This window comes from Chelonia mydas, chromosome 5 (genome assembly GCF_015237465.2).
Source record: "Chelonia mydas isolate rCheMyd1 chromosome 5, rCheMyd1.pri.v2, whole genome shotgun sequence".
NCBI lineage: Eukaryota > Metazoa > Chordata > Testudines > Cheloniidae > Chelonia > Chelonia mydas.
In genome coordinates this window covers 59,867,361-59,894,400 of record NC_051245.2, presented here as the reverse complement: position 1 = coordinate 59,894,400, position 27,040 = coordinate 59,867,361, and the positions used below count along the sequence as shown (strand labels likewise).

Sequence of the window (27,040 nt, the reverse complement as noted above, 5' to 3'; positions counted from 1 at the left end):
AATCTATCTTCAACTGGTGTAAACTGGCATGGCTCTGTTAATTTCAAGGGAGCTATGCTGAGTTACAGCTACTGAAGAGCTGGCCCTTTATTAGCATCCTCCTCAAATCTGATAAATCATGCAGCAGTGACAGATGCCTGGTAGCTGCCAGGATCATGCTGTGATGCATTCATAATAAACCATTTAATATCGTTGTATATGATCACATACTTCCTGCACATTTAAGAAATGGAAACTTCACATTTGCAAAGATTATTTTTTCTTATCAATGCCCTAACTGCAACAGTTTCCTAGGACAAATGGAAGTTAATTTTTTTTAATAAAGTACCAGGAAAACTAACAGCCCATATTCTTTGTCAGATAGCTGTCAGTTAATAGACATATGTAGGCTTGGAAGGATTAGATTTTTAATTGGTAAATGTCGGTAAATGTCAATTTCACCATACATACACAAACCACAGAAAAAATACTTCCGTTGATGCTAATCAACATTTACAACTAGGCAAAGTAAAAGAAAAAAGCTGCTTGAGTACTCAGAGTTAGATTTAAGGATATTTACTTTGTATATTTTGACATTGTGATGTTGACAATTTCTGTTTTAACAATTATAAAGCTTTAACTTTTTGAATCGTCTTTAAATATTGGGGGGGGCGCAATACATTTCCCACAACTGTGAAAATTTAAATAGATAAATATTGAAAAAAAAGTTTAAAAATAAACATTGATATCCATAAAAATTATATAAAAAAGTCAAATTCTGCCAAACCTAGATATATGTTTAGGGCAAACTCTTGCTCCGTGGTTCAAAACAGAAGCAACTGCATGTTGTATGGATCAAATCTATATTTTTAAAATATCCATATGTCTATTGAGCTTAACAGTCATACATCCCATACTGAGAGGACAGCTCTGTTTCTCTTTGCAAGCCTTCTCTTTACCAGGAAACCAAAGCAACAGGACTGCGCTAATTAACTCAACATGCAACAGTAACCTTCCTTATATTTATTCCACACTATTTATAGATTATTTAATTGGCTACTTAGACTTTTTAAATGTCTACATAGATGCAATTAGAATGAGATACACATTTTTCTCTAACAAAAAACCATAAAAGTTGTTTTAGTTTTCAATTAGAGAGAAAAGTATTAAATTTTAAAATTCCACTTACGTATACACTAGAAAAGGCTGACTCAACATGTATTTATTTTCATTTATTCTCAACCTCCACCCACTTTTGTTCAAGCAACAGTAAGGGCTTGATCCTGTGATGTGCTGATCCCCCTCAACTACCACCAAATAGAAATCTGAGAAGGCTCAGTAACTTGCAAAAGGCTCTCAGCGTAGCAGGTTCAGGGCATAAACCACAAAGATAAACACTGACTAAAATCACTGAGCTTGATTCACTACAATGTTACTCAAGTTTGTCAGTGCAGAACCATTGATTGTATAATATTTTGTATTACCACTGAATCTACCTCAAGCTCCTGAAAATTCAGCTCCGGGTGACTAAACAATCATGTAAATACATGATAATATATACAATAATAATAATCATCATCTCCTCTGTATATCAATTTTGCATGCTTTCTTTTTCTTAAATAAATTTAAATATGTTGGCTTCTTCTTTCTTAACTGTTCTAGACAAACCTGAGCATTTTAGGGTTTAGTTAGCTGCATAGAACAGGCAGCGATGAAATTTCATAAAGGACTGTAGAGCAAGGCAGAAAGTAACAAAAGCAACAAATTAATGTTTTTTGTTCCATGATTTTTTCCACCATAGAAAATTAAAGTTTCTCAATTATCCAAACTTTAGTCAGCTATCTAGTCAAACTGTCATTAAGCTTTTCTAGATTGTGTCCATACTACAGTAACCAAATCTGGAAATTAAAATCCTACCCTTCAAAACAGAATTTGAAAGGATTATACTAAAATAGCTTACTGGCAGCAGGTTAACACAAATTCATTTCTTTCCCCTAGAGAAGGAGGAATTCCAAACGGGGAGATTGAGGCATTGGCACTATAGGACTATGTCTACAGTGCCTTGAGCCGTGTTATTACATCAGACTCTCAGTTTTCATAGTAAGTTACTAATCCTAATGGCTACCAAAAAAAGCTTGAATATGTGACCTAACTGTAACCAATGTAGTGACATCTGCCCGAATCTGAGGACACCCTGAAACAGTATCTCAGAGCTCTGAATTTCCCTGCGTATCAAGATCTATTGCCTAGGGGCTGTTTCATCAACATCACAACAACACAAGACTGTATGGCAGAAGGAGAAAAATTCAGTGTGCCTGCTCACGCAGCCACTGAGGCAGATAAACTTTGGCTGCTGAGGTAAGTATTCAGGTCCTACCCTGACCATGCTGTTCCCAGGGGAGGAGGACTCCAGCTAATGCTCCTCTGGTGTTAAGGGGGCTCCAAACCACTACCTCTCTCTCTGGGGTGGGAGGGTGATTCCCCCCCACTGCTGTGTGTGCGTGTGTGTGTGTGGGGGGGGTGCATGGGGGCCATAATTGCCTTAATCTGGCCCTGCAATAGTGTGAAGGATCATCTGTAATAGTGATGAGGATAACGTATTTTACTCATTTTACACCCTTCTGCACTCAAGCCTTTGCAATGAGACCCCAATCTTCCTGAAACTTTTGGCTCTGGGAGCAAGAACAGGGACTCAGTGTTAAATCTGGACACCAGATCTGTCGGTCTGACCAAGTTTTCTTCACCATAGCCACTTCTGTGCTCTGATAATCTTTGGGGAAGCTAGAAAACAGTTTAACCTCTATCATGAATTAGTATAAATTAGAGCGCCCTGGGACTACTCTGGGACTACTCCATTCTCTAAGGAGCCCATTATGCTGGTTGGAGATCACCTGGCCTTCAAAGCACTCTCTCCCCCAGGGATAGGAACCAAGAGGTTGGATTTAGAATGGATAACTCCATTTGAATGACAGGTGGGGATACCTCTACCCAAGAGTGGCACAAAGGGGACAGATGAGGGGCAGAATCTGGTCCTGGCCCTCCTTATGTAGCCATGCAGAAAATTTTCATCTTTCAAAAGTAATTTGCACTTGCCTTAAATAATTTTATTCTAGACACGTCTGCAAAAGAATGAATCATCCACATAATCATTTATTCCTTGCATTACATTGCACAAACTCTGACCCATTGCTTTCTCAAAGGAAGATTCAGTGAAGGTGCATTTGAGGTATTTGTATACAGTTAAGATCAGCTATGCCTTTTAAAAAGTATGAATAACCGCAGTACTCAACAAGTTAGTGATGCACATCTTTAGCCTACAAAAATACAAACATACTGTGACAAAGCTCCAACCTTGTCTCAGTACCGCGCTTCCTGGCGGATTACGCTAGCCTCGGAGGCTCATTGTGACCCTCCACGTAGCCCTTCTCTCTCTAGAGGCAAGGGTCACAGTCTACTAAGCCATTTTCATCATAAGCCAGCAAGGGAGGTGAGGAGAAGTTATCCTCCCTCGCACCGTCTCTGTTGTCTCCCAGTCTCAGTGATTAGTCGGGGAGGGGAGTGGGGAGCCTGGGCCCGCCCTCTACTCCGGGCTCCAGCCCAGGGACCCTGATAGTAGCAGCTTTTGGTAGCTGACTTTTTGGAAACAGGATGAGTATGATTCCCTGGGCCACTTCCCCACAGCAGCCCTCATTTCCTCAATATCTACGTCACCCTTACCTCAGGGCCTCCTTCCTTGTGCCTGATAGGGTTTGTACTAGGGTTTGTTTCTCCAGCGGCGTGGCTTCCTACTACAGCTCGTGACACACATGCCCCCACCTAACTAACTGGGAGGCTTTTAACTAGTTTCAGGCAGCCCCTGATTGGCTTCAGGTGTCCCAATCAACCTAGCTGTCTTCCCTGCCTTCTGGAAGGATCTTAATTGGCCCCAGGTATCTTAATTGACCTGGAGCAACTGCCATTTGCTTACCCTGGTAACAGGGATTTGTTTAGCCTGGGCCTAATATATCTGTCTCCCACTACTTTCCTATAGCCATCTGGCCTTGCCCCTTCACAATACGTAAATAGTTTTCTTCCTTTACAATTAGTTTTACAACTCTTAACATGGCACAGTGAGGAATTAAATCATGCACCAAAAATGAAAAAGGTTTGTTTTTTAATCCTTTTACAAGTACATATTGTTACATATACTGTACATGTATCTATTTCTTACTGAAAAAGAAAGACAAATGCATCAGAAGTTCTGTAATGATAAAACCTGAAGATACAGTAGGGGACATATATTCATAGTTCAGATGACAAGTTATGTAAAGAGTCACAAAGAGAGAGACATGCATTTATAAGATAAGTTTAAGTACAATGTATTACGGACTTAATTCACTAAAGAAAGTTCTCATTGGCAACACAAGATTTTGCTATAGAGTCTTCATTCAGGATCACCCTTTCTTTCCAGTACAGAACCTGAACTTTGAAAAACCTGTGTTCCTTCATCTGTAAAATGGGTTACCTACTTCAGATGAGGATTAGCTAGCTAATGTCTACAAAGCACTTTGAAGATGAAAACTGCTGTGTAAATGCTAAGTATTAATAATTTCCAAAGTCTCCTTTCAACATCTGATTACTCATTTCAGATAGGAAAGGGAGTGAAGGGTAGAGAAATTCTGAGATATTAGTTTAGTAGAAAAGAAAGAGAAATCTCAGTGCTAGCACCATTAAACATTTCAACAGTGGACATAATCAGAAATCAGGAAAATTGTGTACCATATTAAAAGCTGCAAAACAGGCAGTATTTATATGTACTTGGGGAAGCCACAGTGACACTGTTTTATCTACTCCATTTATTTATGTTGTATTTTGACTATCACTGTGAAAGATGTTTGGCTCCTTAAAGTTTTTGCTGTTTTTCATGGCTTGCTTTCATTAAAAACTTTTCTTTACAGAAAAACTTTGCAGCAACAATAGATACTCTCACTGAACATTTGTATTGTATTTGGAAACATATTACCATATTTAAAATTTTCCGAGGACATCGGGAGATTTAAAACATCTCAATGCTAGCAAAAACTTTTCTGGTCTACTTCCCCCCCCGCCCAAATATTTCAGATATTTAGGTTCAAGCAGGCATTGAGGCAAGACCTAGCACAGACTTTAGACAGCCTATAGGGAAACAGCTTCTGGGCACTCTACCAAGGAAGCAATACAATCTGCCTGAAGTGACCTTCAATCCTAATATCTCTCAAGCTCTTTCATGCTGGGAAAAAATGATTTCAGTGATCATATTCTAGAGAAGCTGATGAACAGACAGCCTCCTTTAAGACTGATGCAACCGTCTTTATATAATTTGGCTAAAATTTCCCTTCCCTCTAGCACATCCCATTCACAGACGGAGCATGCAACAGTTAGGCTAGTCAGCCTTCAACACAACAGGATTACAAACATTAGCATGGCTGCTGTGTGACTACAAACAAAAAATATGAAAGGACATATGGACCAACTAAGCACACCAACACAAATCCCATCTTTCATCTCATGTAGAGAACCCAATCTGGGGGAATCCCATGCTACAAACTGGGCGTGGAAGAAGATAATGTGGATGGAACGCTGCATACTATTTATATCCCAATTAATATCAGAGGACTGATCACACCATTTAATTTCTCTCCAACTAGAATATAATGTATCAAGTACTGCAATATGGCAACATATTCAAATTTGTCACTTGTTCACCTCGCAGTTCGGCCCAGATGAACTTGTATTGTCTGAAGCGCTAGAACTTGCCAAATTTTGTAGAGAATAATACTATTTCTCCAGATTGGCAGCTACTCTAGATGAGTTCCTAATTACGCATCAGAGAGTTAATATAGATGAAGTGATGCAAAAATGGAACAAAGAATTGGCAATAAGTATCTTAATCCCACAGTGAAATAGAACAACATGAGAGATTAAAGAAGCAACCGTGGACCTCCAACTAAGTCTCCTTCAACAAAAAATCATGTTTAGGTTCATGGTTGCCCCAAGCACTTCACAAAGTTAAAGCTACCCTCAGTGATCAATGTTGAGGTGTGTGTGGCGGGGTGGGGAGCGGGGTTGTTAAGGAGCCAGCATGCATATGTTTTGATCACGCCCTATTGTTTCCAGCTTCTGGGATGATATTAAAACCAGAATTAATAAGATCCTAGAATTGTCACTTGACCTTAAAAGCAGACATCTGCATACTATACTGGGTCAGATACCCAGCAAATAGAGGCTATCACCATACCAAAGGGAATGGCTACATAGACTTGTACTGGGTGTGAGAGGTCAAATTTTGTTACACTGGAAAAATAAATCTGTCCCTTCCCCCTCATTTTTCCCCCCACCAGGTTTAATGGACTGGCAGACCTGTCTGAAAAGAAAGGCATCTGTAATGGTGTGGCACCCACCTCATACAAGAACTCCCTTCTGGTCAGGTGTGTTTGCAGTCTTTAAACAGTCCCAGTCCTGGTATTGAGCCATAGCCCCAGAACTTCCTCCCTGGAGGCAATGGTTTTGCCCTCAGCTCTTTGGCTGGGCCTCTTAGCAGTTCAGATCCCTCTCTGTGGTTTACTGCTGTCCAATTGTAGGCCACTTCCTTAGTGGCCTATGGGGGGGGGGGGGGAACCTGGACCCACCCACTACTCCGGGTCCCTACCCAGGGACCCAAAGAATAGCATCCATTTGCCACCATGTCCCTTTAATAAAACTGCTTTCAGTTCCCTGGGCCATTTCCCCATAGCTCCAGCTTCACCAAAGCTTCACCCTTACCTCAAGGATCTTTTATGTTCAGGCCCAGCAGCCAGCGAGGAGCTCTTCCTCTTGCCCCTGGTCTTTGCCAGTACTGAGCAGTCCATGGTGCTGCAGTTCCCTTTGGCTAGCCAGGAGCACTCCCCTGCACTCCTCTGGCTCCAGCAAGGAACTGACTGTCTCTGGCTCTGCAGCTCTTTTTATATGGTTCTCCTGGGCCCTAACTGGCTGCTCCCTGCAGCCTCTCTGATTGGCTGCTTCCCCTGCAGCTACTCTACGTTGCTTGGAGGACTCCTCTCCTGCTCTCTTCCTGGGACATGTGTTGAGGACCCTGAGGCCTCCAGCACAGCACCTCTGGACCTAGTCCACACCATCACGGCATCACATACAATAGATAGCAAGCCCTAGAAAAAGCTGAGTCCATTTGGGTCAATTTCCTAGAACTGATCAACAAAAAATCCCTGCAGGATGCCTGAAAGAAAGACAGGAGATCAATCTATAGCCTTCCTCTCTATTCCCTCTCCTCTCCATCTCTTTCCCCCTGCCTTTTTCCCTTTCATTTTTATTTATTAATTTATTTGGCTATATGGCATAAAAATCCATGTGCTGGAAACATATAGTAATTTTTGTACTTGTTATTTATGTTGACACCTAAAATATCTTTGGTTTGTTAAAAGAAAAAAAAATGTAATTAAATCAGAAAAAAGAAAACGAAAGGACTTTAAAATCTTTTTAGCCTTTTGTGTGATTCAGTTAAATAAATCATCCTTCTTGTAGACAATTCAGACAGAATTTAATGGAGATGGATTATGCCTTTATCATCTTAAAGCACTGGTCCCTGGTTTACCAAGTAAAGCTATGAAAACTGTAATTAGTGCTCTGTACTAAATAATGTATTTTATTTTAATTTACCATAACAAAATGAAATTGACCTACACAAAGAACTGAAATAAAGTTGAGTTTGCCAATTAAAATGAATAAATACATTGCACAAAATTCAGCAAAACATGTTTAGGATTTATGGATGAATTCTGGTGAGAATCACAACAAAATCAAATTATTTTGGGCTAGCTACACTGCAATCTTCTTATGAAGCTGTTTTAAAAAAAAATATTATTAAAAATTTAGTTTTATCCAGATTGTATCCAAATGGACAAATAAGAGATGTATAAATTGAGATTTCTAAGTATAATTATTTGCACCTATGATAGGCATAAAGGTCATTCGGTGCCCTTATACCCTTACTTGAGTCAATGTGACTCTTCATGGGAGTAACTGTATGCCCGGGCCTAACATTTTGCAGGACTGGACCCTTCATACATTTCTAACAGAATTTCTTTAAAAAAAATCAACGTGACCTTTTAATTGAAAACCATAAGCCATGGTCAGTCTGTTGATCCATGATCTATTCACATTTAATCACATTTATGGATGCCATACCAGAGAGGAATATATCCATTGCCTACCTCACTGAGTGATGTCCCGAAGTATAATCTAGTTTCCCATATTTCTGAGTGTGGTAGCCATGCTTTTGCATCAGGTCCATCCATGTTGTATAATTTGGATCTAAACCTTTGAAGTTATTCCAAGATTCTGTTAAATGAGTGAAGAGGCCACTCCACATAGCTAAAAAAAGCAAGTCAGAAACAAATGCTTGTCAATGCATTTATAGAACAATAATTAAGGCTGTCAAGTGATTAAAAAATTAATAGTGATTAATCACACAATTTATTGTGCTATAAAACAATAATAGACTAACATTTATTTAAATATTTTTTGATGTTTTCTACATTTTCAAATACATTGATTACAATTATAAAGTGAGCACTGCTCTGTGTTGCATTTATTTTTATTACAAATATTTGCACTGTACAAACGAAACAAAGGAAATAGTATTTTTCAATTCACCTCATACAAGTACTGCAGTGCAATCTCTTTATCATGAAAGTTGAACTTACAAATTTAGAATTATGTACAAAAAAAAAACTGCACTCAAAAACAAAACAATGTAAAATTTTAGAGCCTACAAGTTCACTCAGTCCTATTTCTTGTTCAGCCAGTCCCTCAGACAAAAAAGTTTGTTTACATTTACGGGAGATAATGCTACCCGCTTCTGATTTACGTCACCTGAAAGTGAAAACAGGCATTCGCATGGCACTTTTGTAGCCGACATTGCAAGGTATTTACGTGCCAGATATGCAAAACATTTGTATGTCCCTTCATTCTGATGACACTTGTTAAGAAAATAATGCGTTAATAAAATTTGTGATTGAACTCCTTGGGGGAGAATTGTATTACTCCTGCTCTGTTTTACCTGCATTCTGCCATATATTTCATGTTATAGCAGTCTTGGACGATGACCCAGCACATGTTGTTTGTTTTAAGAACACTTTCATTGCAGATTTGACAAAATGCAAAGAAGGTACCAATGTGAGATTTCTAAAGATTGCTACAGCACTTGACCCAAGGTTTAAGAATCTGAAGTGCCTTCCAAAAACTGAGCGGGACGAGGTGTACAGCATGCTTTCAGAAGGTGGATAGAAAGCTGGCTAGATCATAGGGCTCAACGGCTAGTGATCAATGGCTTCATGTCTAGTTGGCAGCTGGTATCAAGCGGAGCGTCCAAGGGTCGGTCCTGGGGCCGGTTTTGTTCAATATCTTCATTAATGATCTAGAGGATGGTATGGATTGCACCCTCAGCAAGTTTGCAGATGACACTAAACTGGGAGTAGTAGTAGATACGCTGGAGGGTAGGGATAGGATATAGAGGGACCTAGACAAATTAGAGGATTGGGCCAAAAGAAATCTGATGAGGTTCAACAAGGACAAGTGCAGAGTCCTGCACTTAGGACGGAAGAATTCCAGGCACTGCTACAGACTAGGGACTGAGTGGCTAGGCAGCAGTTCTGCAGAAAAGGACGTAGGGGTTACAGTGGACGAGAAGCTGGATATGAGTCAACAGTGTGCCCTTGTTGCCAAGAAGGCTAACGGCATTTTGAGCTGTATAAGTAGGAGCATTGCCAGCAGATCAAGGGATGTGATCATTCCCCTCTATTCGGCATTGGTGAGGCCTCATCTGGAGTATTGTGTCCAGTTTTGGGCCCCACACTACAACAAGGATGTGGAAAAATTGGAAAGAGTCCAGTGGAGGGCAACAAAAATGATTAGGTGGAGACTTATGAGGAGAAGCTGCGGGAACTGGGATTAGTTAGTCTGCAGAAGAGAAGAATGACGGGGGATTAGATATCTGCTTTCAACTACCTGAAAAGGGGTTCCAAACAGGATGGATCTAGACTGTTCTCAGTGGTACCACATGATAAAACAAGGAGTAATGGTCTCAAGTTGCAGTGGGGAGGTTTAGGTTGGATATTAGGAAAAACTTTTTCTCTAGGAGAGTGGTGAAGCAGTGGAATGGATTCCCTAGAGAGGTGGTGGAATCTCCTTCCTTAGAGATTTTTAAGGTCAGGCTTGACAAAGCCCTGGCTGGGATGATTTAGTTGGGGACTGGTTCTGCTTTGAGGAGGGGGTTGGACTAGATGATCTCCTGAGGTCCCTTCCAACCCCGATATTCTATGATTCTAAGTCTTAAAAGAGCAACACTCCAATGTGGAAACTACAGAACCCAAACCATAAAAAAAGAAAATCAACCTTCTGTTGGTGGTATCTGACTCAGATTATGAAAATGAACATATGTCAGTCCACACTGCTTTGGATCGACATCAAGCAGAACCCATCATCAGCATGGACACGTTCTCTGGAATGGTGGTTAAAGCATGAAGGGGCATATGAACCTTTAGTGCATCTGGCACGTAAATATCTTGTGATCCTGGCTACACAAGAAGTGGGCAGCATTATCTCATGCAAATGTAAACAAACTTGTTTGTCTGAGTGATTGGCTGAACAAGAGGTAACATGGAGTGGACTTGTAGGCTCTAAAGTTTTACATTGTTTTATTTTTGAGTGCAGCTATTTTTTGTACATAATTCTACATTTGTAAGTTCACCTTTCATGACAAAAAGATTGCACTATAGTATTTGTATGAGGTGAATTGAAAAATATCTTTTGTTTATCATTTTTACAGTGCAAATATTTGTAATAAAGATAATAATATAAAGTGTGCACTGTACACTTCGGATTCTGTTTTGTCATTAAAATCAATATATTTGAAAACGTAGAAAAACATCCAAAAATATTTAATAAATTTCAATTGGTATTCTATTGTTCAACAGTGTGATTAAAACTTTTTCTGTTGTTTCAACTATAAAATTTGCCATATTATACACCATTTGATAATAGTTGTGCTTCAGAATCCAAGTTTTCATTTTAATAAGTTTCTAGCCCTTATTGTTGTGGAGGAAACCTTTCACATATGAACTAAGTGTAACCAATCTAGTGATGTCTGTGTGAGTCCACAGAGGGACTGAAACAGTAGCTCTGAGAGGAACTGATTCATTCATCTCCCCGAAGTATTCACACTGAAACCTAACACATTGTAGATTATGCCCCTGATTCAGAAAAGCACTTATATGTATATTTGATGGGGCACAGAGGCCCCATACTGGCAGCAAAGGAAAACTGACTGGCTCTTCACTAGCAATGATGAGAGGGTTAAGAGAGCCTGTGGACTCAGTTGATGCTGCCGTTACACCTGCACCTGTTGTTATATGGTTGAAACAACAGAAAAAGTTTAAAAAACACTATCATATTTAGGTAATAACTACTGAAAATACAAGATATTTGAGAATAACTGGTTAGGCGAGCTGATGTCTCAAGGCAAAGTCTAAAGGCCATCCATCAGTTTCAGTCAGTTGTTAGCATTTCATATGTGTTCTAGGCAGTAGGAAAGGTAGAAAGTATCTCTGTGCTGGGAAGTCCCAGCCCAGCCCTGAATGCAGCCACAGATCAACATCGCAGAGGACAAACAAGTCCATTGGAATCCTTAAAGGTTTTCAGAAGTACTGAACCTGAGTGAAGTTTGCAATGGCTTGGGGACTGAGAAGTTGGAAGAGAAGAATGTAGCTGGGAGGAAGAAGAATGGGAGGCAGACAAGGGGGGGGGGGGAAGAGAAATGGATAAAACCTCAGAAAGTTTGGATAATTTCAAATAAGCGTTTAAAAATGGGGGCTTATTCAGCTCATGCCTTCTGAGGTTTGTCCATCACTAATGAACATTTAAACCGGCTCTCCCCTGGTACTTACTATTTCCCTTAATAAGATTTTTAATATGGTCTTACCTGCACGAGAAGGACAACATATTGGAGAATTGGTGTAGGCATTGAGAAACACAGTGCCGTATCTTTTCATGAGATTTATAAAAGGTAGGATCACGGTCTGATTTCCTGGATAAAATGTCAACCTTCCATCCTGCAATCAAACAGAAGGTACTTAAAAACATTAAACTTGATAATGGTAACATTTTCTTTAATAATCAGAAATAAAATATTATGAAAATGACCCAAAGCTACAGTACATGGCAAATTTACCATTCTAGGAATTACTGAAACAAACTTCATCCACTTTTTGGTTGTCCAAGAGTTGTACTTAGTTTTGATCTTGTAAACTGTGCAAAGAATAAAATCCTCGTGCAAACTACATAGGATAATAATACTCAGCACTTATAAAGAGTCATTAAATCTGGCACCTTCCAAAAATGAATTATCCTGGAAAACTCTGAAACATGATTCACCGATTACCACCCTGGTGTCTAATCTTCATGTTTGGCAAGATGACTAAGAAGCCATCTTCTACAACATCTGAGCCATCTCTACCAATAACCTAACACCCTTCATCTCAAAACATGTTTCAGATTACAAAATGGCATAGAAACACTGCTGGTCACACTGGTAAACGATCTCTTTGAGCCATGAATAGTGGGCAAACATCTCTGCTGTTTGATCTGTCAGCATCATTTGACACTGGCCATGAGGTGCTGCTGACTTGCTTAAGACACCTGGTACAGGTGGTTGGAGTCAATGGAGCTGTCTTCAATCCTTCTTCGCAGACGTATCTCAGCGTGTCATGGTGAGCAGAACCTTTAGGAGAACTGCATGGTTCAATCCTATTCCCACCTTATTTCAACATATATACTAAGCTCCTAGGGGAGAAGTAAGATACCCTGAAGTTCAGTACTTGAGCATGCAGACAATACACAAAGTCTACAGCTCTTTCAAATCAAACATAGAAAGCACCATCTCTCAGTTGCCTGGTGCCTGAATGAGACAAGCACCAAGATGAAGAACAGTTGGCTAAAACTAAACCGGGGTTAAAAATAAGTTTTGTTCTTCTTTGAGTGCTTGCTTATATCGATTCCAATTAGGTGTACGCGCGTGCCGCATGCATGGCTGTCGGAAAGTTTTTCCCCTAGCAGCATCTGTCAGGTCGGCTGGGGAGACCCCTGGAGTGGCGCCTCCATGGTGCTCAATATATGACCCTGCTGACCCCTCAGTACCTTCTTACTGCCCATGACGGTCATTGAAACTGTGGCATCTTGCTCTACAAGTTCTCCAAGTTTCCCTAGTTTTTGTAGATAGTTGTTGTTTGCTTTTGTTGGTAGTTCTTTGTTTTTGTTATAGTTAGTGGTAGCAGGGTTGGGGAGTTTACTGGGGGGGTTTACTGGGTTGGGGTTTTTTCTTTGGGGCTGTCATGCCCTAGTCCCCGGGATTCAAGCCTTGCAGGTCCTGCTCCAAGCCCATGCCAACAGGCGACCCCCCCATGACTCTTGTCTAAAGTGTCTGGGGGAGGCTCACCAAGCTGAGAAGTGGAAGATCTGCAAGGGATTTCGTCCTTGAACTAAGAAGGAGCGTGACTTTCGCCTGAAGCAGCTCTTTATGGAGGAGACCTTTAGACCCCAGCGTCCTTCGACACGGCAAGACCCGGCACCAAGTTCTTCGGTGCGCTGCGCCCCAGCAGTGGTAGTGGAAGCGGCACTGCGGATGGACTCTGGCCGAGACCTGCGGTACCGCCGCTCCATGGCACCAAAGCCGGCAACATCAACCTGGCACTGCTCCCACTCTCCGGCACTGGAAGCCGGAGATGGGTGGCTCTCCTTCACAGAGACCCACCCCCCTGGAACCGGCCACTGTGGTGCGTCCCGGAGGGGAGCACCCAGGAGTGAAGGTCGTAGATGTGACACTGTCAATTTCGGCCCCGCTGGGGGAACCATTGAGTCTGGAGCCATTGGACTCCCCAACCCTCAGTGTTGTGGAAGTCCAGCTGCCTTTCACTCTGGAGACCTTTGTGGCTGCAAGGTACCTCATTGCCATGACAGCACCAGAGTCTCCTCTGCTCAGATCCACGCCAAGCCTCTGATGCCTTAGAGGGTGGCACCGTCTCGAGGCAAGCCGGCGTTGATCTGATCGACGGCACTGTCGGCCGAGCCTCGGCACCACTCCCAGTCCTGGAACCGCTCACAGTGCTGGCACTGCTCCCCATCATGGAGCTGTTCTGGATTGCACTGGCGTTCCCAATCGCTGGTCGATGTTGCGGAGCAGGTCCCGGACCCGGCACCGATCCCGGTGCCGTTCACCATCTTGGTGCAGCTCCAGGCCACAGTATTGCTCCAGGTCCTGTACCGCTCCAGGTCCTGGTACCGCTCCAGGTCCCGGGACCGCTCCCCAGCCTTGCGGCACAGCTCTCCTTCTCCTCGATGCCACTTACCAGCGCAGATCCGCTCAGCCCCGCCCTGGCCCTTGAGATCCGGATCTCGTTCCTCAGGTTTGGAGACGGGGTCGCAGTTTTTGGAATGGAACTACTGCTGGTTGGACCGTGGCCGCCCTGATGTGGGGGCAGGACCATGGCAGGGGCCCACCCAGTGGCAGTTTTGGATCCTGGTGGGCATACCACCAGGCCCAAGGTACGCAGTCTGGATCTTCCTGGTTGGCCACCTCTGAACCACAGGTGCCAGAAGCCTCAACCAGTCAGCCCACTCCTGGGGGCGTGGAGGAGACGTCGTGCCCCCTCCCCATCTTGGGATCCCCTCTGACTCTGGTTCCCGAGCCTGGACCTGTGGTCGGCGACACAGGGCATCGGGGCCCCCGTGGAACAGAGGGGTCAGGATGACCCCTCTCCTCCCCTTGGCCTCTTAGTCCTCCTCCCCGACGAGGCTGTGGTGGGCACCTCAATCTCTGGGCCGCACCCCATAGACATCTGTGCCCATCAGGACCTCCTGCGCAAGGTGGCATGCAACATGAATCTGCAAGCCGAGGAGGTAGTGGAATCAAGGGACCGGTAGTGAACATTTTGGCCCCGGAAGGTCCATCGAGTGTGGCCCTGCCCCTCATCAAGACCATCCAAAACCATCTGGCAGATCCCGGCCTCCATTCCCCCTATGGCAGAGGGGGTTGAATGTAAATACTTTGTACCCTCGAAGGGGTACGACTATCTGTTCATGCACCCGCAGCCCTGCTCGCTGGTGGTTGCGGCTGTGAATGAGAAGGAGAGGCACGGGCAGCAGGCCCCAGCGCCCAAGTTGAAGGACACCAAGCGGCTGGACTTGTTTGGCCGCAAGGTGTGCTCCACGGGTGGGCTCTAGCTCAGGATTGCCAATCAATACGCACTCCTGAGCTGCTACAACTTTAACTCCTGGAACTCCATGTTGAAGTTCAAGGAGCTTATGCCTCCTGAATCCAGGGAGGAGACTGGGGACCTTGTTGACGAGAGCAAGACGGTGGCATGGACTTCTTTACAGGCCTCACTGGACGCTGCAGACTCGACCGAGCGTACCCTGTCCTCGGGGATTGCCATGAGGTGCACTTCCTGGCTGCAAGCCTCTGGTCTGCCTCCTGAGGTTCAGCAGATGCTGCAGGACCTGCCCTTTGACGAGGAGGGCCTGTTCGCAGAGTGGACTGATTCTAGGCTGCATAGCCTTAGGGACTCGAGGGCAACCATGAAGTCCCTGGGTATGCACACCCCAGCAACCCAGCAGAAGCACTTCAAGCTCCAGCAGCCGCAACAGCGCTCCTACCCCCCTCGGACGAGGTAGGACTTTTACAGGAGGCAGGGGTAGAATGGCACGAGGAAGCCCTCCAACACCTGGTCTGGGCAAGGTCAGGGCCTGACCAAACCATCGTCGGGTTCCAAGCAGGCCTTTCGAAGGGATGCCTGAGGACAGCGTACCAGACTTACCCCCGGATCCTTTCCCACCCTTTTTGAATCGTTTATCCCACTTTCACCATGCATGGTCCCAAATAACCTCAGACTGCTGGGTCCTTTGAATGGTGGAAGCGGGATACTCTCTCCAATTCTGCTCCTACCCGTCCTCCCACCCCCTTCCCCATCCCTCTTCAGGGACCCCTCTCACAAGCAACTCCTTATCAGGAGGTTCAGGTGCTCTTTGCCTTGCGGGCAGCAGAGGAGGTTCTGTGGGAACTAAGGGGCAAGGGGTTCTACTCCCAATAGTTCCTAATCCCCAAGGCCAAAGTGGGCCTCTGACCCATTCTGGACCTGCATGGGCTCAACAAATTCATGGTAAAGTTGAAGTTCCGCATGGTCTCCCTGGGCACCATTGTCCCTTCTCTGGATCCTGGAGTCTGATATGCTGCCCTCGACATGAAGGATGCATACTTCCACACAGTGATTCATCCAGCACATAGGCGTTTCCTGTGCTTCGTGGTCAACTGTGAACATTATCAGTTTATGGCCCTTCCATTCGGCCTTTCCACAGCCCCCTGAGTGTCCACCAAGTGTATGTCGGTCGTGGCTGCCTTCTTCTGTTGACAGCAGGTGCAAGTGTAACCCTACCTCGACAACTGGTTGCTTCGGGGCCGCAGTCCCACCTCCACCTGGTCAGCTTTAAATTGGAATGGCTGGCTCTCCTCCTCAACGTAGCAAAGTCGACGCTAGAACTGACCCAGAGGATCGAATTCATCGGGGCGGTGCTGGACACCGTACAGGTGTGGGCCCTCTTCCTGGACTCCTGTTTCCAAGCTATCACAGGCATCATTCGAGGCCTTCAGCGATTCCCGACCTCGACAGCAAGGGGATGCCTGAGCCCCCTCGGCCACATGGCTTCATGTACACACTCCTCTAGGGCCCAGGCCTTGTCAGCAGTGTTCCTGGCCCAGGTACTGATCCAAGAAATCTGCAGGGCAGTGACTTGGTCCTCGGTGCATACCTTCACCTCGCACTACGCCATTGTCCGGCACGCCATGACATGGCTTTCGGTTGAACGGTGCTACAGTCAACATTCCTTAACTCCGACCCCACTGCCTAGGCTTGGGAGTCACTTAATTGGAATGGATATGAGCAAACACTTGAAGAAGAAAAAATGGTTACTCACCTTTGTAACTGTTGTTCTTCGAGATGTGTTGCTCATATCCATTCCAAACCCGCCCCCCTTCCCCTCTGTCGGAGTAGCCAGCAAGAAGGAACTGAGAGGGCGCCAGGTCAGCAGGATCATATATTGAGCGCCATGGAGGCGCCACTCCAGGGGGCTCCCCAGCCTGACGGGACCCCTGCCCTATCCACCCCCCTCCCCTGACTGCCCCCAGAACCGGGCAGGAGAGTCTCGTGGGCCACCGTAGTGGGTGTCCACCCCGCCCCTAAGAGCCAGAGGGACCTGTCAGGGGGTGAGGTGGGGCGTCCCAGAGGTGCTTACCTGGGGCGGCTCCCAGGAAGCATCTGGCAGGTCCCTCTGACTCCTAGGGGCGGGGTAGCGTAGCTGGGGGAGTGGCTGCTCCCACCACTGATCACATCAAAAGTGGCGCCTTAGGCTTCGACTCCGTGGGTGCTCCGGGGTTGGAGCACACCCACAGGGAAAATTTGGTGTCTGCAGAGCACCCACCGGCACCTCCCCGCCCGGCCCCAACTCACCTCTGCTCCGCCTCCTCCCCTGAACGTGCCGCCCCGCTCTGCTTCTCCGCACCCCCCCGCTTCCCGCGAATCAGCTGTTCAGGCGGTGGCTTCCTGCTCAGGCCCAGGGAGGCGGAGGTGAGCTGGGGCAGAGAGCGGTTCCCCTGCATGCTCCCCGGGTTACCAGCTGCGGTGCCGCGCCCCCTCCCGCCCCAGCTCACCTCTGCTCCGCCTCCCTGGGCCTGAGCGCGAAGCCGCTGCTTGCTTCTCAGCCCTCCCAGGCTTCCCACGTGAACAGCTGATTCACGGGAAATGCCGGGGGGCAGGGGGCGGAGAAGCAGAGAGGGGTGGTGTGTTCAGGGGAGGAGGCGGAGTGGAGGCGAGGTGAGCTGGGGCCTGGTGGGGAGCTGCTGGTGGGTGCTCTGCACCCACCAAATTTTCCCTGTGGATGCTCCAGCCCTGGAGCACCCACGGAGTTGGTGCATAAGGCGCCACTTTTGGCCGGTTGTTAAGTTTAGAAGTCCTTTTAGAACCGGTTGACCCTCATGGGACAACTGGTTCTAAAAGGGCTTCTAAATTTAACAACCGGTTCCAGCAAACCGGTGCGAACCGGCTCCAGCTCACACTGTGTGTGGCCATAACCCTAACCGATTCCCCACATCTGCCCATCCACTGTATGGGAAGGGGAGTAGCAGCCCCACTTGCAGCTCTCTCACTTTTACTGCAACTTGCAATGGTGCCCACAACAGTATCCTGCAATGTTTAAATGGCCCATTTTATCAATTTCTTTAACAACTTTTATCAATAATATTTGTTTATTTATATCTTAAAACCAAACCTCCCTCCTTTCCCAAAAGAAAACTTCAAATGACTTAAATCCCACTAACTGTGCACATAGCTAGTGTAGGTATCCACCTGTTCCTTTCACTGTTGTGCTTATATTCTCTACTCTCAGGGTGTTTTGATGCAGCTTGTCCTAAATTATATTGTAAGCTCTTCGGTGAAACGGCTGTCTTTCACTATATGGTCCTGCCCTGCAAACACTTACACACATGTAACTTCAAGCATGAGAGTAGTCCTATTGAATTCATGGGAGCGAAGTTACTCATGTATTTATGTTTGTACAGCACTAATCACAATAAGACCCCGATCCTTATTTGGGCAATGCTGTAGCATACCAAAAAATATGAAGTTAGTGCACAGTGGTTCTTAATGGATAGTTTTCTAGAATTCAGAACTACTACGTGAATACTCAGTGAAATACTATCTCATAAACAGAGAAATAACATGGTAAATTGAACTTCCACTCTTTTTTCCTATTCAAGCATAACCTTAGTAATTTACATCTATGGATGTGTGTCATGTGACAATGGTAAGGAATCAAGGCAAAGTTCTTTTTTCTAACATTGCACAAGGAACTTTTTTAGAAAAGGGAACCATTATCATCATCCTTAAAGCTCTCACTCCGCTTCACTGTGGAATTTCAACCTAAAATGTCCTTCAGACTCTGCCTGGCTTCCTACACCAGATATCAATAAACAGTACCCATAACGTCTCACAGTGCACAAAGATTTAGTTTTTAGATAGGATTTGATCCTGGCTTCATTTCAATAGTTAGTCACAAGCATTTGCAGGACCAGGGCCAGAGACTCTCTGACATTTCACCTTTAAAAGAATAAGTTGTGTAAAATGGATAGAGACAATTCTCTAGCATCTGAGTCAGTGATGGCCGAAGAAAAAGCACGTACAGTATAGAGAAGTAAGAGTTACAGTGACATAACTGTGAGAATGTAAGATCTGTAGATACTCAGTTTTGAAAGAATCTTTAATTTGTTAAAAGAAATTGCTTAACATTATGATTACATTTATACTTCACATTGTATTTTACAATTTGCTATATTTAGACAGGAGGGCAAACATACACAAAAACAGAATCATAACTTCTTTTTCTGCCTTTGGCCTTACAATAGAGATCCACAAAAACATTTTACTCAGCCGAAAGAATATTGTGTTTTTCATGCTACACTGTTTCTGTGCCTTCACAGATATGTGGTCAAATTCTGATTTCAGTTATACTGGTATAACTTCATTGGAGATGGTTTCACTGTCTTATATAGTCCCCTCACGGAAAAAGAAATCTGGGACTAAACAGGCAACAAGCACAATAATTTTTTATATTATTATTATTTCTATAACCATATCACTTATGAGCCCTAGTCATGGAGCAGGACCCTACTGAGTTAGATAATGTACAAATACAGAACAAAAAGGCAGTCCCTGCTTCAAAGACAAGAGAAAATAAATGGATACAGACAAAACAGAGTACAATGAAACAATGTTGGTCAGCATGACAGGTCATAATCTCAGGACACCAGCACTGTTGTCAAGTTTTTCGTAGGCATCACAGAAAAAAGTTTTAGGGAGGGTTTTGAAGGAGAAAAACTTATTTGTTTTGCGGACATTTAAAGGGATCGCCTCCTAAGCAAGAGGGAGCAGCATGGAAGAGAGCACAGAGAGGGGACTTGTTTAAAAATGTAATAAGGCTTGCATCATGGGCCAATCAGAAGTGGGAGTTGACATCTAGATAGCAAATGAGAGATATAATGGGGATAGACCATGAAGGGCCTTGAAAGTGAAAACAAGTGTTTTATGCTTGGTGCGATAATGTGGGAGTCAGTGAAGGGATGCAAAGAAAGGGATGATATAGAATCAGAGAGTTTAAGTCTAGAAGAGACTACCAGACCATCTAATGTGACCTCCTGTATATCACAGGCCACCAAGACCACCCTCCAAACACATACTAAACCCAACAACTGAAATTAGATCAAAGTATTACAGCCCTCAGGAGATGAAACTATTATGTGTCACAGGGAGTGAATAGGAGGGACCAAGATGCACCAGTGCCTGTGGCCCCCATGATGACAGGGAAATGATTAAGTGGAAAATACCCAGATAATCCCGGCAAAGCGACAAGAAAGGAAAATGATTTTTGCAGCAGACTTCTAAATGAATATGAACAGGGTAAGGTTTACACACTCCTCAAAAAACAAATTCTTGCCTAGTCCTTTGATTAACATTAAATAAAGAACCTGAGGAAAATTACAAAATAAAATTAAATAAATAAAATTCGAAGTGAGAAAATAAAAATGTGAATTTAGATTATGCAAACTTTCTTATACAAAATAATCAAGTTATGACTGCAATGCAGTTTTAATGAACTGCAAAGATTTGTTTGCTCCCCAAAAAAGCTGCCATCTACCATAAATAAGAAAGGATATTTATTTACAAAGTAAATAAAGATTAAATGAAATAAAGTTTTAAAGATGATAAATAATTAATTCAAGTGTCTGACTGCACCCATTCTATCTACCTGTATTGTTAGATCACATTCACCCAGAGGTGAAAGCAAACTGGTACGGTCCAGTATGGTGTACCGGTAAGAGCCAATACACAGCTGACCGTACCAGCAGGGGGCAGCTTCCCAGGGGCCTGGCAATTTAAAAGGGCCCTGGGCTCCCAGCAGTGATTTAAAGGGCCCAGAATCATCCTTGGGCCCTTTAAATCATGGCTGGAACTCGGGTAGCAGTGATGGCAGCAGCTGGGAGGCTCAGGTCCTTTAAATAGCTGCCGGGTTGCGCTGAAGCGCTGGCTGGGAGAGTCTGGCCCCGGCCCCGGCCCCAACCTCAACCTCAACCCTTTTGCCCACGACCCCGCCCCTTTCAGTTGAGCCACCCCCCCACCTTGCTCAGGACCCCAGCTGCCCTGTGTACCGGTAAGTCCCTTAAGTTACTTTCACCCCTGCATTCATCACTGTAGCATCAGTTCCCAGGGGGTGCTTGACCCCCGCTCCACTCTAGGACCCCCCCCTCCACCAAGCGCCCACTCCACCTCTGTCCTGCCTCCTCTCCCACAACTCTTCCTGCCCCTGCTCCTCCCCCCCAGCACCTCCTGAACAGCTGATCATAGTGGGGGGGAGCTGATCGGTGGGGCTCCCGTGGGTGCTCCAGCCCCAGAGCACCCATGCAGTTGGTGCCTATGTCTGTGGCCATTGTGGACCCGGGGCATTTACAAAAAATGTTCATCAGCTTTATCACGACTTTAGCTGAACTGGCGGACATATAGTGTAGATAAGCTTCTGGTACTTTTACCACGTTAGTTAAAGCTGATGAAAGCACAGTGATAAAAACAGGCTTGGTCCCAGTACCATGATTCCCTCCAGTTCAGCTGAACCTGTGTTTAAATTGGTTGGAATAATTCTATCAATTTCCCCATGGTGGACGATACCTGAATTTCTTATAATTTCTAAAGGCTATTCAGCCCAAGAATCTCTGATTGCTCCCTACAGTTTCCTATTGGTAGGAGTGTTCTTCTCTTTTCAACATAGGTCAAATACATTGTTTTTACATTTCTGTTTTGCAGCGTTCACTGCTACTGTTACATCATGACCAGGGTTACCATAACTGATAACAGAAATCAGTTACACATAATTTGATTATTTTTAACTGATTAAAATAACAGGTTTCTTTTAAAAAGTGTGATCTTGAGAAAAAATCTGACTCTTTCTTTAAGCTCAAAAATACAAAGTCTTTCAGTTAATTGCAACCCTGTCTTTATGGTCCCAAGCACAAGTGATGATGCAGCTGGACAGCTCTTGGGGTATTAACATATCCTCTTTTTTACTGGGATTGTGGTCCTTGCTTGGACAAGGTGGTTTCACAAGCCCTGACTGCGACCCATTAACAGCTCCCAAATAAATTTCAGAATGTGAAATGCCATTTCAGCATGAGACGAAGACGATTTGACACCAAGGCACACACTGCCTTGGGTCACATTGCACAAGCGTCTCTGAAGTGCAGAGGGCACCCCAAACTCATCAGACTCTACAGAAGCTGGCAACACCAGGTTAATATTTGGTGCTACCTGTTTTATACCTGCTCAGGCTCTTTCCCTGTGAGCAGAGGCCTGGAGAAGCAGGAAGCTCTGGTGGGATACTTACAAAGGCATCGCACATCACCATCACCACGTTGCGCGCTCTCTGGCTGCTGCCCGCGCCGAGGTGTCCCCAAGCCGCAGGACGCGCCTTCGCACCTTCCCAGCGGGTGGAAGCCAGCAGCAGCAGCACCAGAGCCGCCAGCACCACCGTCCGGGCCCCTTCTCCGCACCGCCCCCTCATCCTCTCCCCTCGCCCAGGGCCAGGTCCCCGGGCACACGGCCCCTCACGCAGCCGCAGGGAGAGCGGCGCTCCCCGGCAGCCAGGCTGCAGCCACTGAGGGAGGACTGGGCCTAGAGCCAGCCCTGCCCACCCCAGCGCTTTGACAGGGCCCGGCGACAGGCCGAACCCTGCCGGAGGCCTGAGAGCAAGACCCCGTGACTCTGCCCGCAGCAGACCAAACTACGGCGCCCATCAGGCCCCGCCGAAGCGGGCCACGACGAACTACACCTCCCATCATGCCTCGGAGGTTAGGCAGTGAGGGAGATGGGGGATGAACTACGACTCCCATCATGCCACAGGAGCGGGAGGACGGTAAGATAGCCGCGTGCTGGGCCGCGTTAAGGGCCCTCCCGCGGAAAGGGTAGTAACCGAGTCAGTGCGCCTGCGCGGCCGAGCCGGGTGGCCGGGGCCCGGGGAGTTGGTGGCTGGTAATTGAGGCAGAAGGTGGAGGCAGGTGAAGTGCTCAGGGCGAGCGGGCGTAGGGGGCGGGGCCGCTGGCGGCCCCTGAGGGACTTTGCTGGCCCCCCGCGGGCGGCGCGGCGGCGGCTCTGCGCGAAGCTTGCGTGGGCCCAGCGCTCCCCAGCGAAGCCGGGGCGGTCGGTGTCCGTGGGTGGAAGGGGACCCTGTGCCCGGGGAGTGTGGCGGGGGCCGGTGCGCGTTGCCGAGTGGGAGGCTTGGGGCCCCGTGGGCGGCAGCTGCTGGCGAAGTGGAGTAACAGGGGAGTCCCGCTGGCTGCCGTGGCAGAGGAGAAGAAAGGTCCCCGCTCTGGGCAGGGAAGGCGAAATAGCCCGAAGAGCGGCGGCGCCCGGGGGCTAGCGCTAGATCCACAAAGGGACGGGGGGAGCGTACGCTGCAACCCCCCCCCCCCCGCTGCACCTGGCCAGAGCCCAGAGCTACAGCCGTGATGGGCTGACGCCACAGCGCTGAAAATAGCAGTGCAGATGTTCCGGCTTGCCCAAGCAGGGATGTCTACACACTGCTATTTTTACCTTCGTAGCTCGGGCCCTGCAAGCCTGAATCTGTACAGTGGGTTCTGAGATTTGCTGCCACGGGAGTTGTTCCCCCCCCCCCCCCCGCCCCCCGTGAAGACATACACACGCTTATAGTCAGTGTTGCAACACCTGGTATTTAGGCACTCTACTGCCAAGTGGGATCCTTAGCCCTGAGTTAGGTGCCCAGGCTCCCTATACCATGCATGGGGTGAGTTAGACTCCAAAGAAAGGGATTTACAAATACCAGTATGCTGAGCAGGGAGCTGTCCAATCTGGCAGTAGGAAATGCCAAGGAGAAGCGTGGGGGCTAACCCTCATCTCTCAAAGTGAGTTAGCCAGGTCAGCCCTTTTCATGAAAAACTGGAGATCTCTTCCCCCCCCCCTCCCCCCCATATTGTAACCATTAGCCTGGTGATCAGGTTACTGACCTGGGACATGGGAGATCTGTTTTAAAATCTCTGCTCAGAAGCAGGGACTTGAACTTAGTTCACCCATATCCAGGGAGTAACCACCAGACTATAGAGTCATTATCTTTCCAGTCTCACTGGTCTGTGACCGTGCTAGATAATAAATAAATAGTAATACATGACTTCTATTCAGTTTTTCATAGTGGACCCTTGCTCCCCAGTATAGTGTTTCTTTTCTACTCATTCAGACATAGATCCTTTTGCACTGGGGTATCCCCTTCCTGCCACTCTCCCCATCCTGGCAGTGATGATAATTGCATCCGAATCATGTACGCTTTCTAACGCATGTGTTAGAGTGAGTGTAAATAATGTGTGCATCAGACTGATGTGTGTGTACAATATACTTAAATATACATGTATGTGCTTTAAATGATACTATGTGTAAACTTCAAAATATATTGTTAACTTTATTGTTTATGTTTCCATTTTTTTACAAAAACAAACTTGAATATTTCCTTCATTCCTGCACACATCCCTTCCAAACTTATGAAGTGTTCTTTCCCACATTAGGAAGTGGAATTTGAAGTTGCTCAGTGATCTTGGTAGAATGGTATGGCCAAAAAGTGTTGGGAAAATCTTTAAAATGTGAATGACAGAGAAACATGTAAACCTCCATATTACTCGTTTCAGATTAGCAGCCACGTTAGTCTGTATTCGCAAAAAGAAAAGGAAAACTAGTGGCAACTTGGAGTGGCACCTTGCTCATTGGATGCATCCGATGAAGTGAGCTGTAGCTCACGAAAGCTTATGCTCAAATAAATTGGTTAGTCTCCAAGGTGCCACTAGTACTCCTTTTTTTTCTCCATATTACTGAAACCCCTTATTTAATGTGCCCCAACTGTCAAGAAAAATTCTACTCTGGGATGAGAAGCACCTTTTAGTATTTCAGGGTGATGGCTCAGATCCAGCACAGCATTTAAGGATGTGTATACATCTGAGTACATGATTGGTCCCAATAACTTCAGTGGGACTACTCACATACTAAAAATGATGCATGTGCTTGGGATTGGGGTTTAGAGATGTACTATCACATATACATTTTTTTATTTGTGTACTGCTTTTTTGTCTGTACTGGATTGATAACTATTTGAGGCAGGGATTTTGTCTTATACTTGTACAGCAGCGAACATAGTGTTAACATCTGCTAAAATGTTTTCTCTGTGTATGATCATGCAATATAAGTCGAATACTTTGAACAGTATTTGATATAAATGTCTTTTCTTAAAACTAATTTTCTGTCCTTTTGACTTTATCAGTAATAATGTCAAATAAGGAGGTGAAGGCAGCACTGAAAAGTGCCAGAGATGCAATAAGAAATAAAGAATACAAAGAAGCCTTAAAACATTGCAAGGTAATTAATTCTTCCACTTGTATAAACATTAATTGTGTGTACATATAAAAAGCCCTACTATTTTCTGTCCACTGGAATTGTACTCTATACTTTCTGCCGTAATGTACATACTAAGTAATGTACACATCTTGGCAGTGTTCATAGTGAATGTTTTGCTGTGGGGTAATCATTAAAATCCTTGTGGATGGATCAGTCTTCTTTTCTTGAATGAAGGTGAAGTTCACCAGAGTCAGACAAATGCCACCCTTTCAGTTCACACACTGGATCTTATTGCTAGATGGTAGATATTGTGGGTTGGTGTGATGTTGATTTCATTAGTTGCCCATGTTAGCTTGTCCAGAAAAGGAGATCAGTTTTCTGTTGCATGTGCTTAAATGCGAAGCAGAGGGTACAGTAACTCCTCACTTAAAGTCGTCCCAGTTAACATAGTTTCGTTGTTATGTTGCTGCTCTGTTAGAGAACATGCTCGTTTAAAGTTGCACAATGTTCGGTTATAACACCCTCCACCCCCCGGCACCTCCCACCTGCCAGCAGGCCCCGCGGATCAGTGACTCCCCACTCACTTCTGTGCCTCCTGCCCACCGCAATCAGCTGTTTCACAGCATGCAGGGAGGCGAGGAGGGAGGACATGGCATGCTTGGGGGACTGGGTGGGAAGAGGCAGGGTGGGATGGAGTGAGGGCAGGATGAGGCAGGGTGGGGCCTTGGGGGAAGGGGCGGAGTGGGGGCAGGGCCTGGGGCAGAGCAGGGTGTTGAGCACCCCCTGGCAGTTTGAAAAGTCAGCGCCTTTGGCCCCGGAAGCCCATGGCTGTCTCCAGCTCTGCAGGGATCTAGAGGCTCAGTGCCTCTGCAGTGTGTGTCCCAAGCATACCAAGCAACCTGGCAGATTGGTTCCCTTAGGAGACGACTGGTCTCACCAGCATCTCAGGGGGTGGGAGGTGTTCAGTGACTAACTGGTACAGGCTGTGTGATCTGCTGCTCAGGGGCCAGCAGAGACATCCCCATCGGGTGCTGGGGAAGGATGCAGCACACTGTCCCTTCCTTTGTGCTGCTTCTTGCCTGCTCTGCCTGGCTCCCATGTCGAGCCCAAACACGCAGAGCTTGCATGGGGAGGACTTTGCAGGCCTAGGAGTGGGGGGTGTCGTTGGCCCACACCCTCAGCAGAGCTCTGGGGCCAGAGGATATTCACTTGCCTAGTCACAGCTGTGAGTCAAACTGCACCAAACTGGCATAAAGAAATTTACCAACAAAAAAGAAGGAAAGCAAAACAACAATCTCTAGATGTGTTTTTTCAAGTTGGGAAAGTTCAGCAAGAGGAGCAGCCGGACGATCCACCCTCTTCAACCGTCTGACTCTACCACCTCAAACAAGCTTCACAATCATCATTGCCGAGTATAGTATTACATACAAATTGTTTAAAATTGTTTAAAACTTATACTGTATATGTATATAATGTCTTTTGTCTGGCGAAAAAGATTTACCTAAGCCCTCCCA

The 27,040-nt window shown here is 45.6% G+C and overlaps 2 protein-coding genes across 6 annotated transcripts in view; one reads left to right on the top strand and one right to left on the bottom strand.

The window, feature by feature from the left end:
* Positions 1-22,698, bottom strand: part of ARSK (arylsulfatase family member K) — a 51,740-nt gene extending 29,042 nt beyond the window's left edge. For both annotated transcript variants that reach the window (XM_037903253.2, XM_037903254.2), the window contains exons 1-3: positions 22,522-22,698; positions 11,972-12,101; positions 8,205-8,364 (exon numbers count right to left, since the gene is read on the bottom strand). In XM_037903253.2, the coding sequence (XP_037759181.1) occupies positions 8,205-8,364; positions 11,972-12,101; positions 22,522-22,698 (467 nt within the window). The remainder of the gene's footprint in view (positions 1-8,204; positions 8,365-11,971; positions 12,102-22,521) is intronic.
* Positions 22,699-22,916: 218 nt separating this feature from the next.
* The window catches only part of TTC37 (tetratricopeptide repeat domain 37), a 79,886-nt gene continuing 75,762 nt past the window's right edge, over positions 22,917-27,040 (top strand). Inside the window, exons 1-2 of one of the 4 annotated variants that reach the window (XM_037903249.2) lie at positions 22,917-23,049; positions 25,453-25,547. In XM_037903249.2, the coding sequence (XP_037759177.2) occupies positions 23,028-23,049; positions 25,453-25,547 (117 nt within the window). In that variant the 5' untranslated portion in view covers positions 22,917-23,027. Of the gene's footprint in view, positions 23,050-23,069; positions 23,192-25,452; positions 25,548-27,040 lie in introns of those variants that run through there. The other 3 variants (XM_037903252.2, XM_037903250.1, XM_037903251.2) reach the window with 3 other exon arrangements.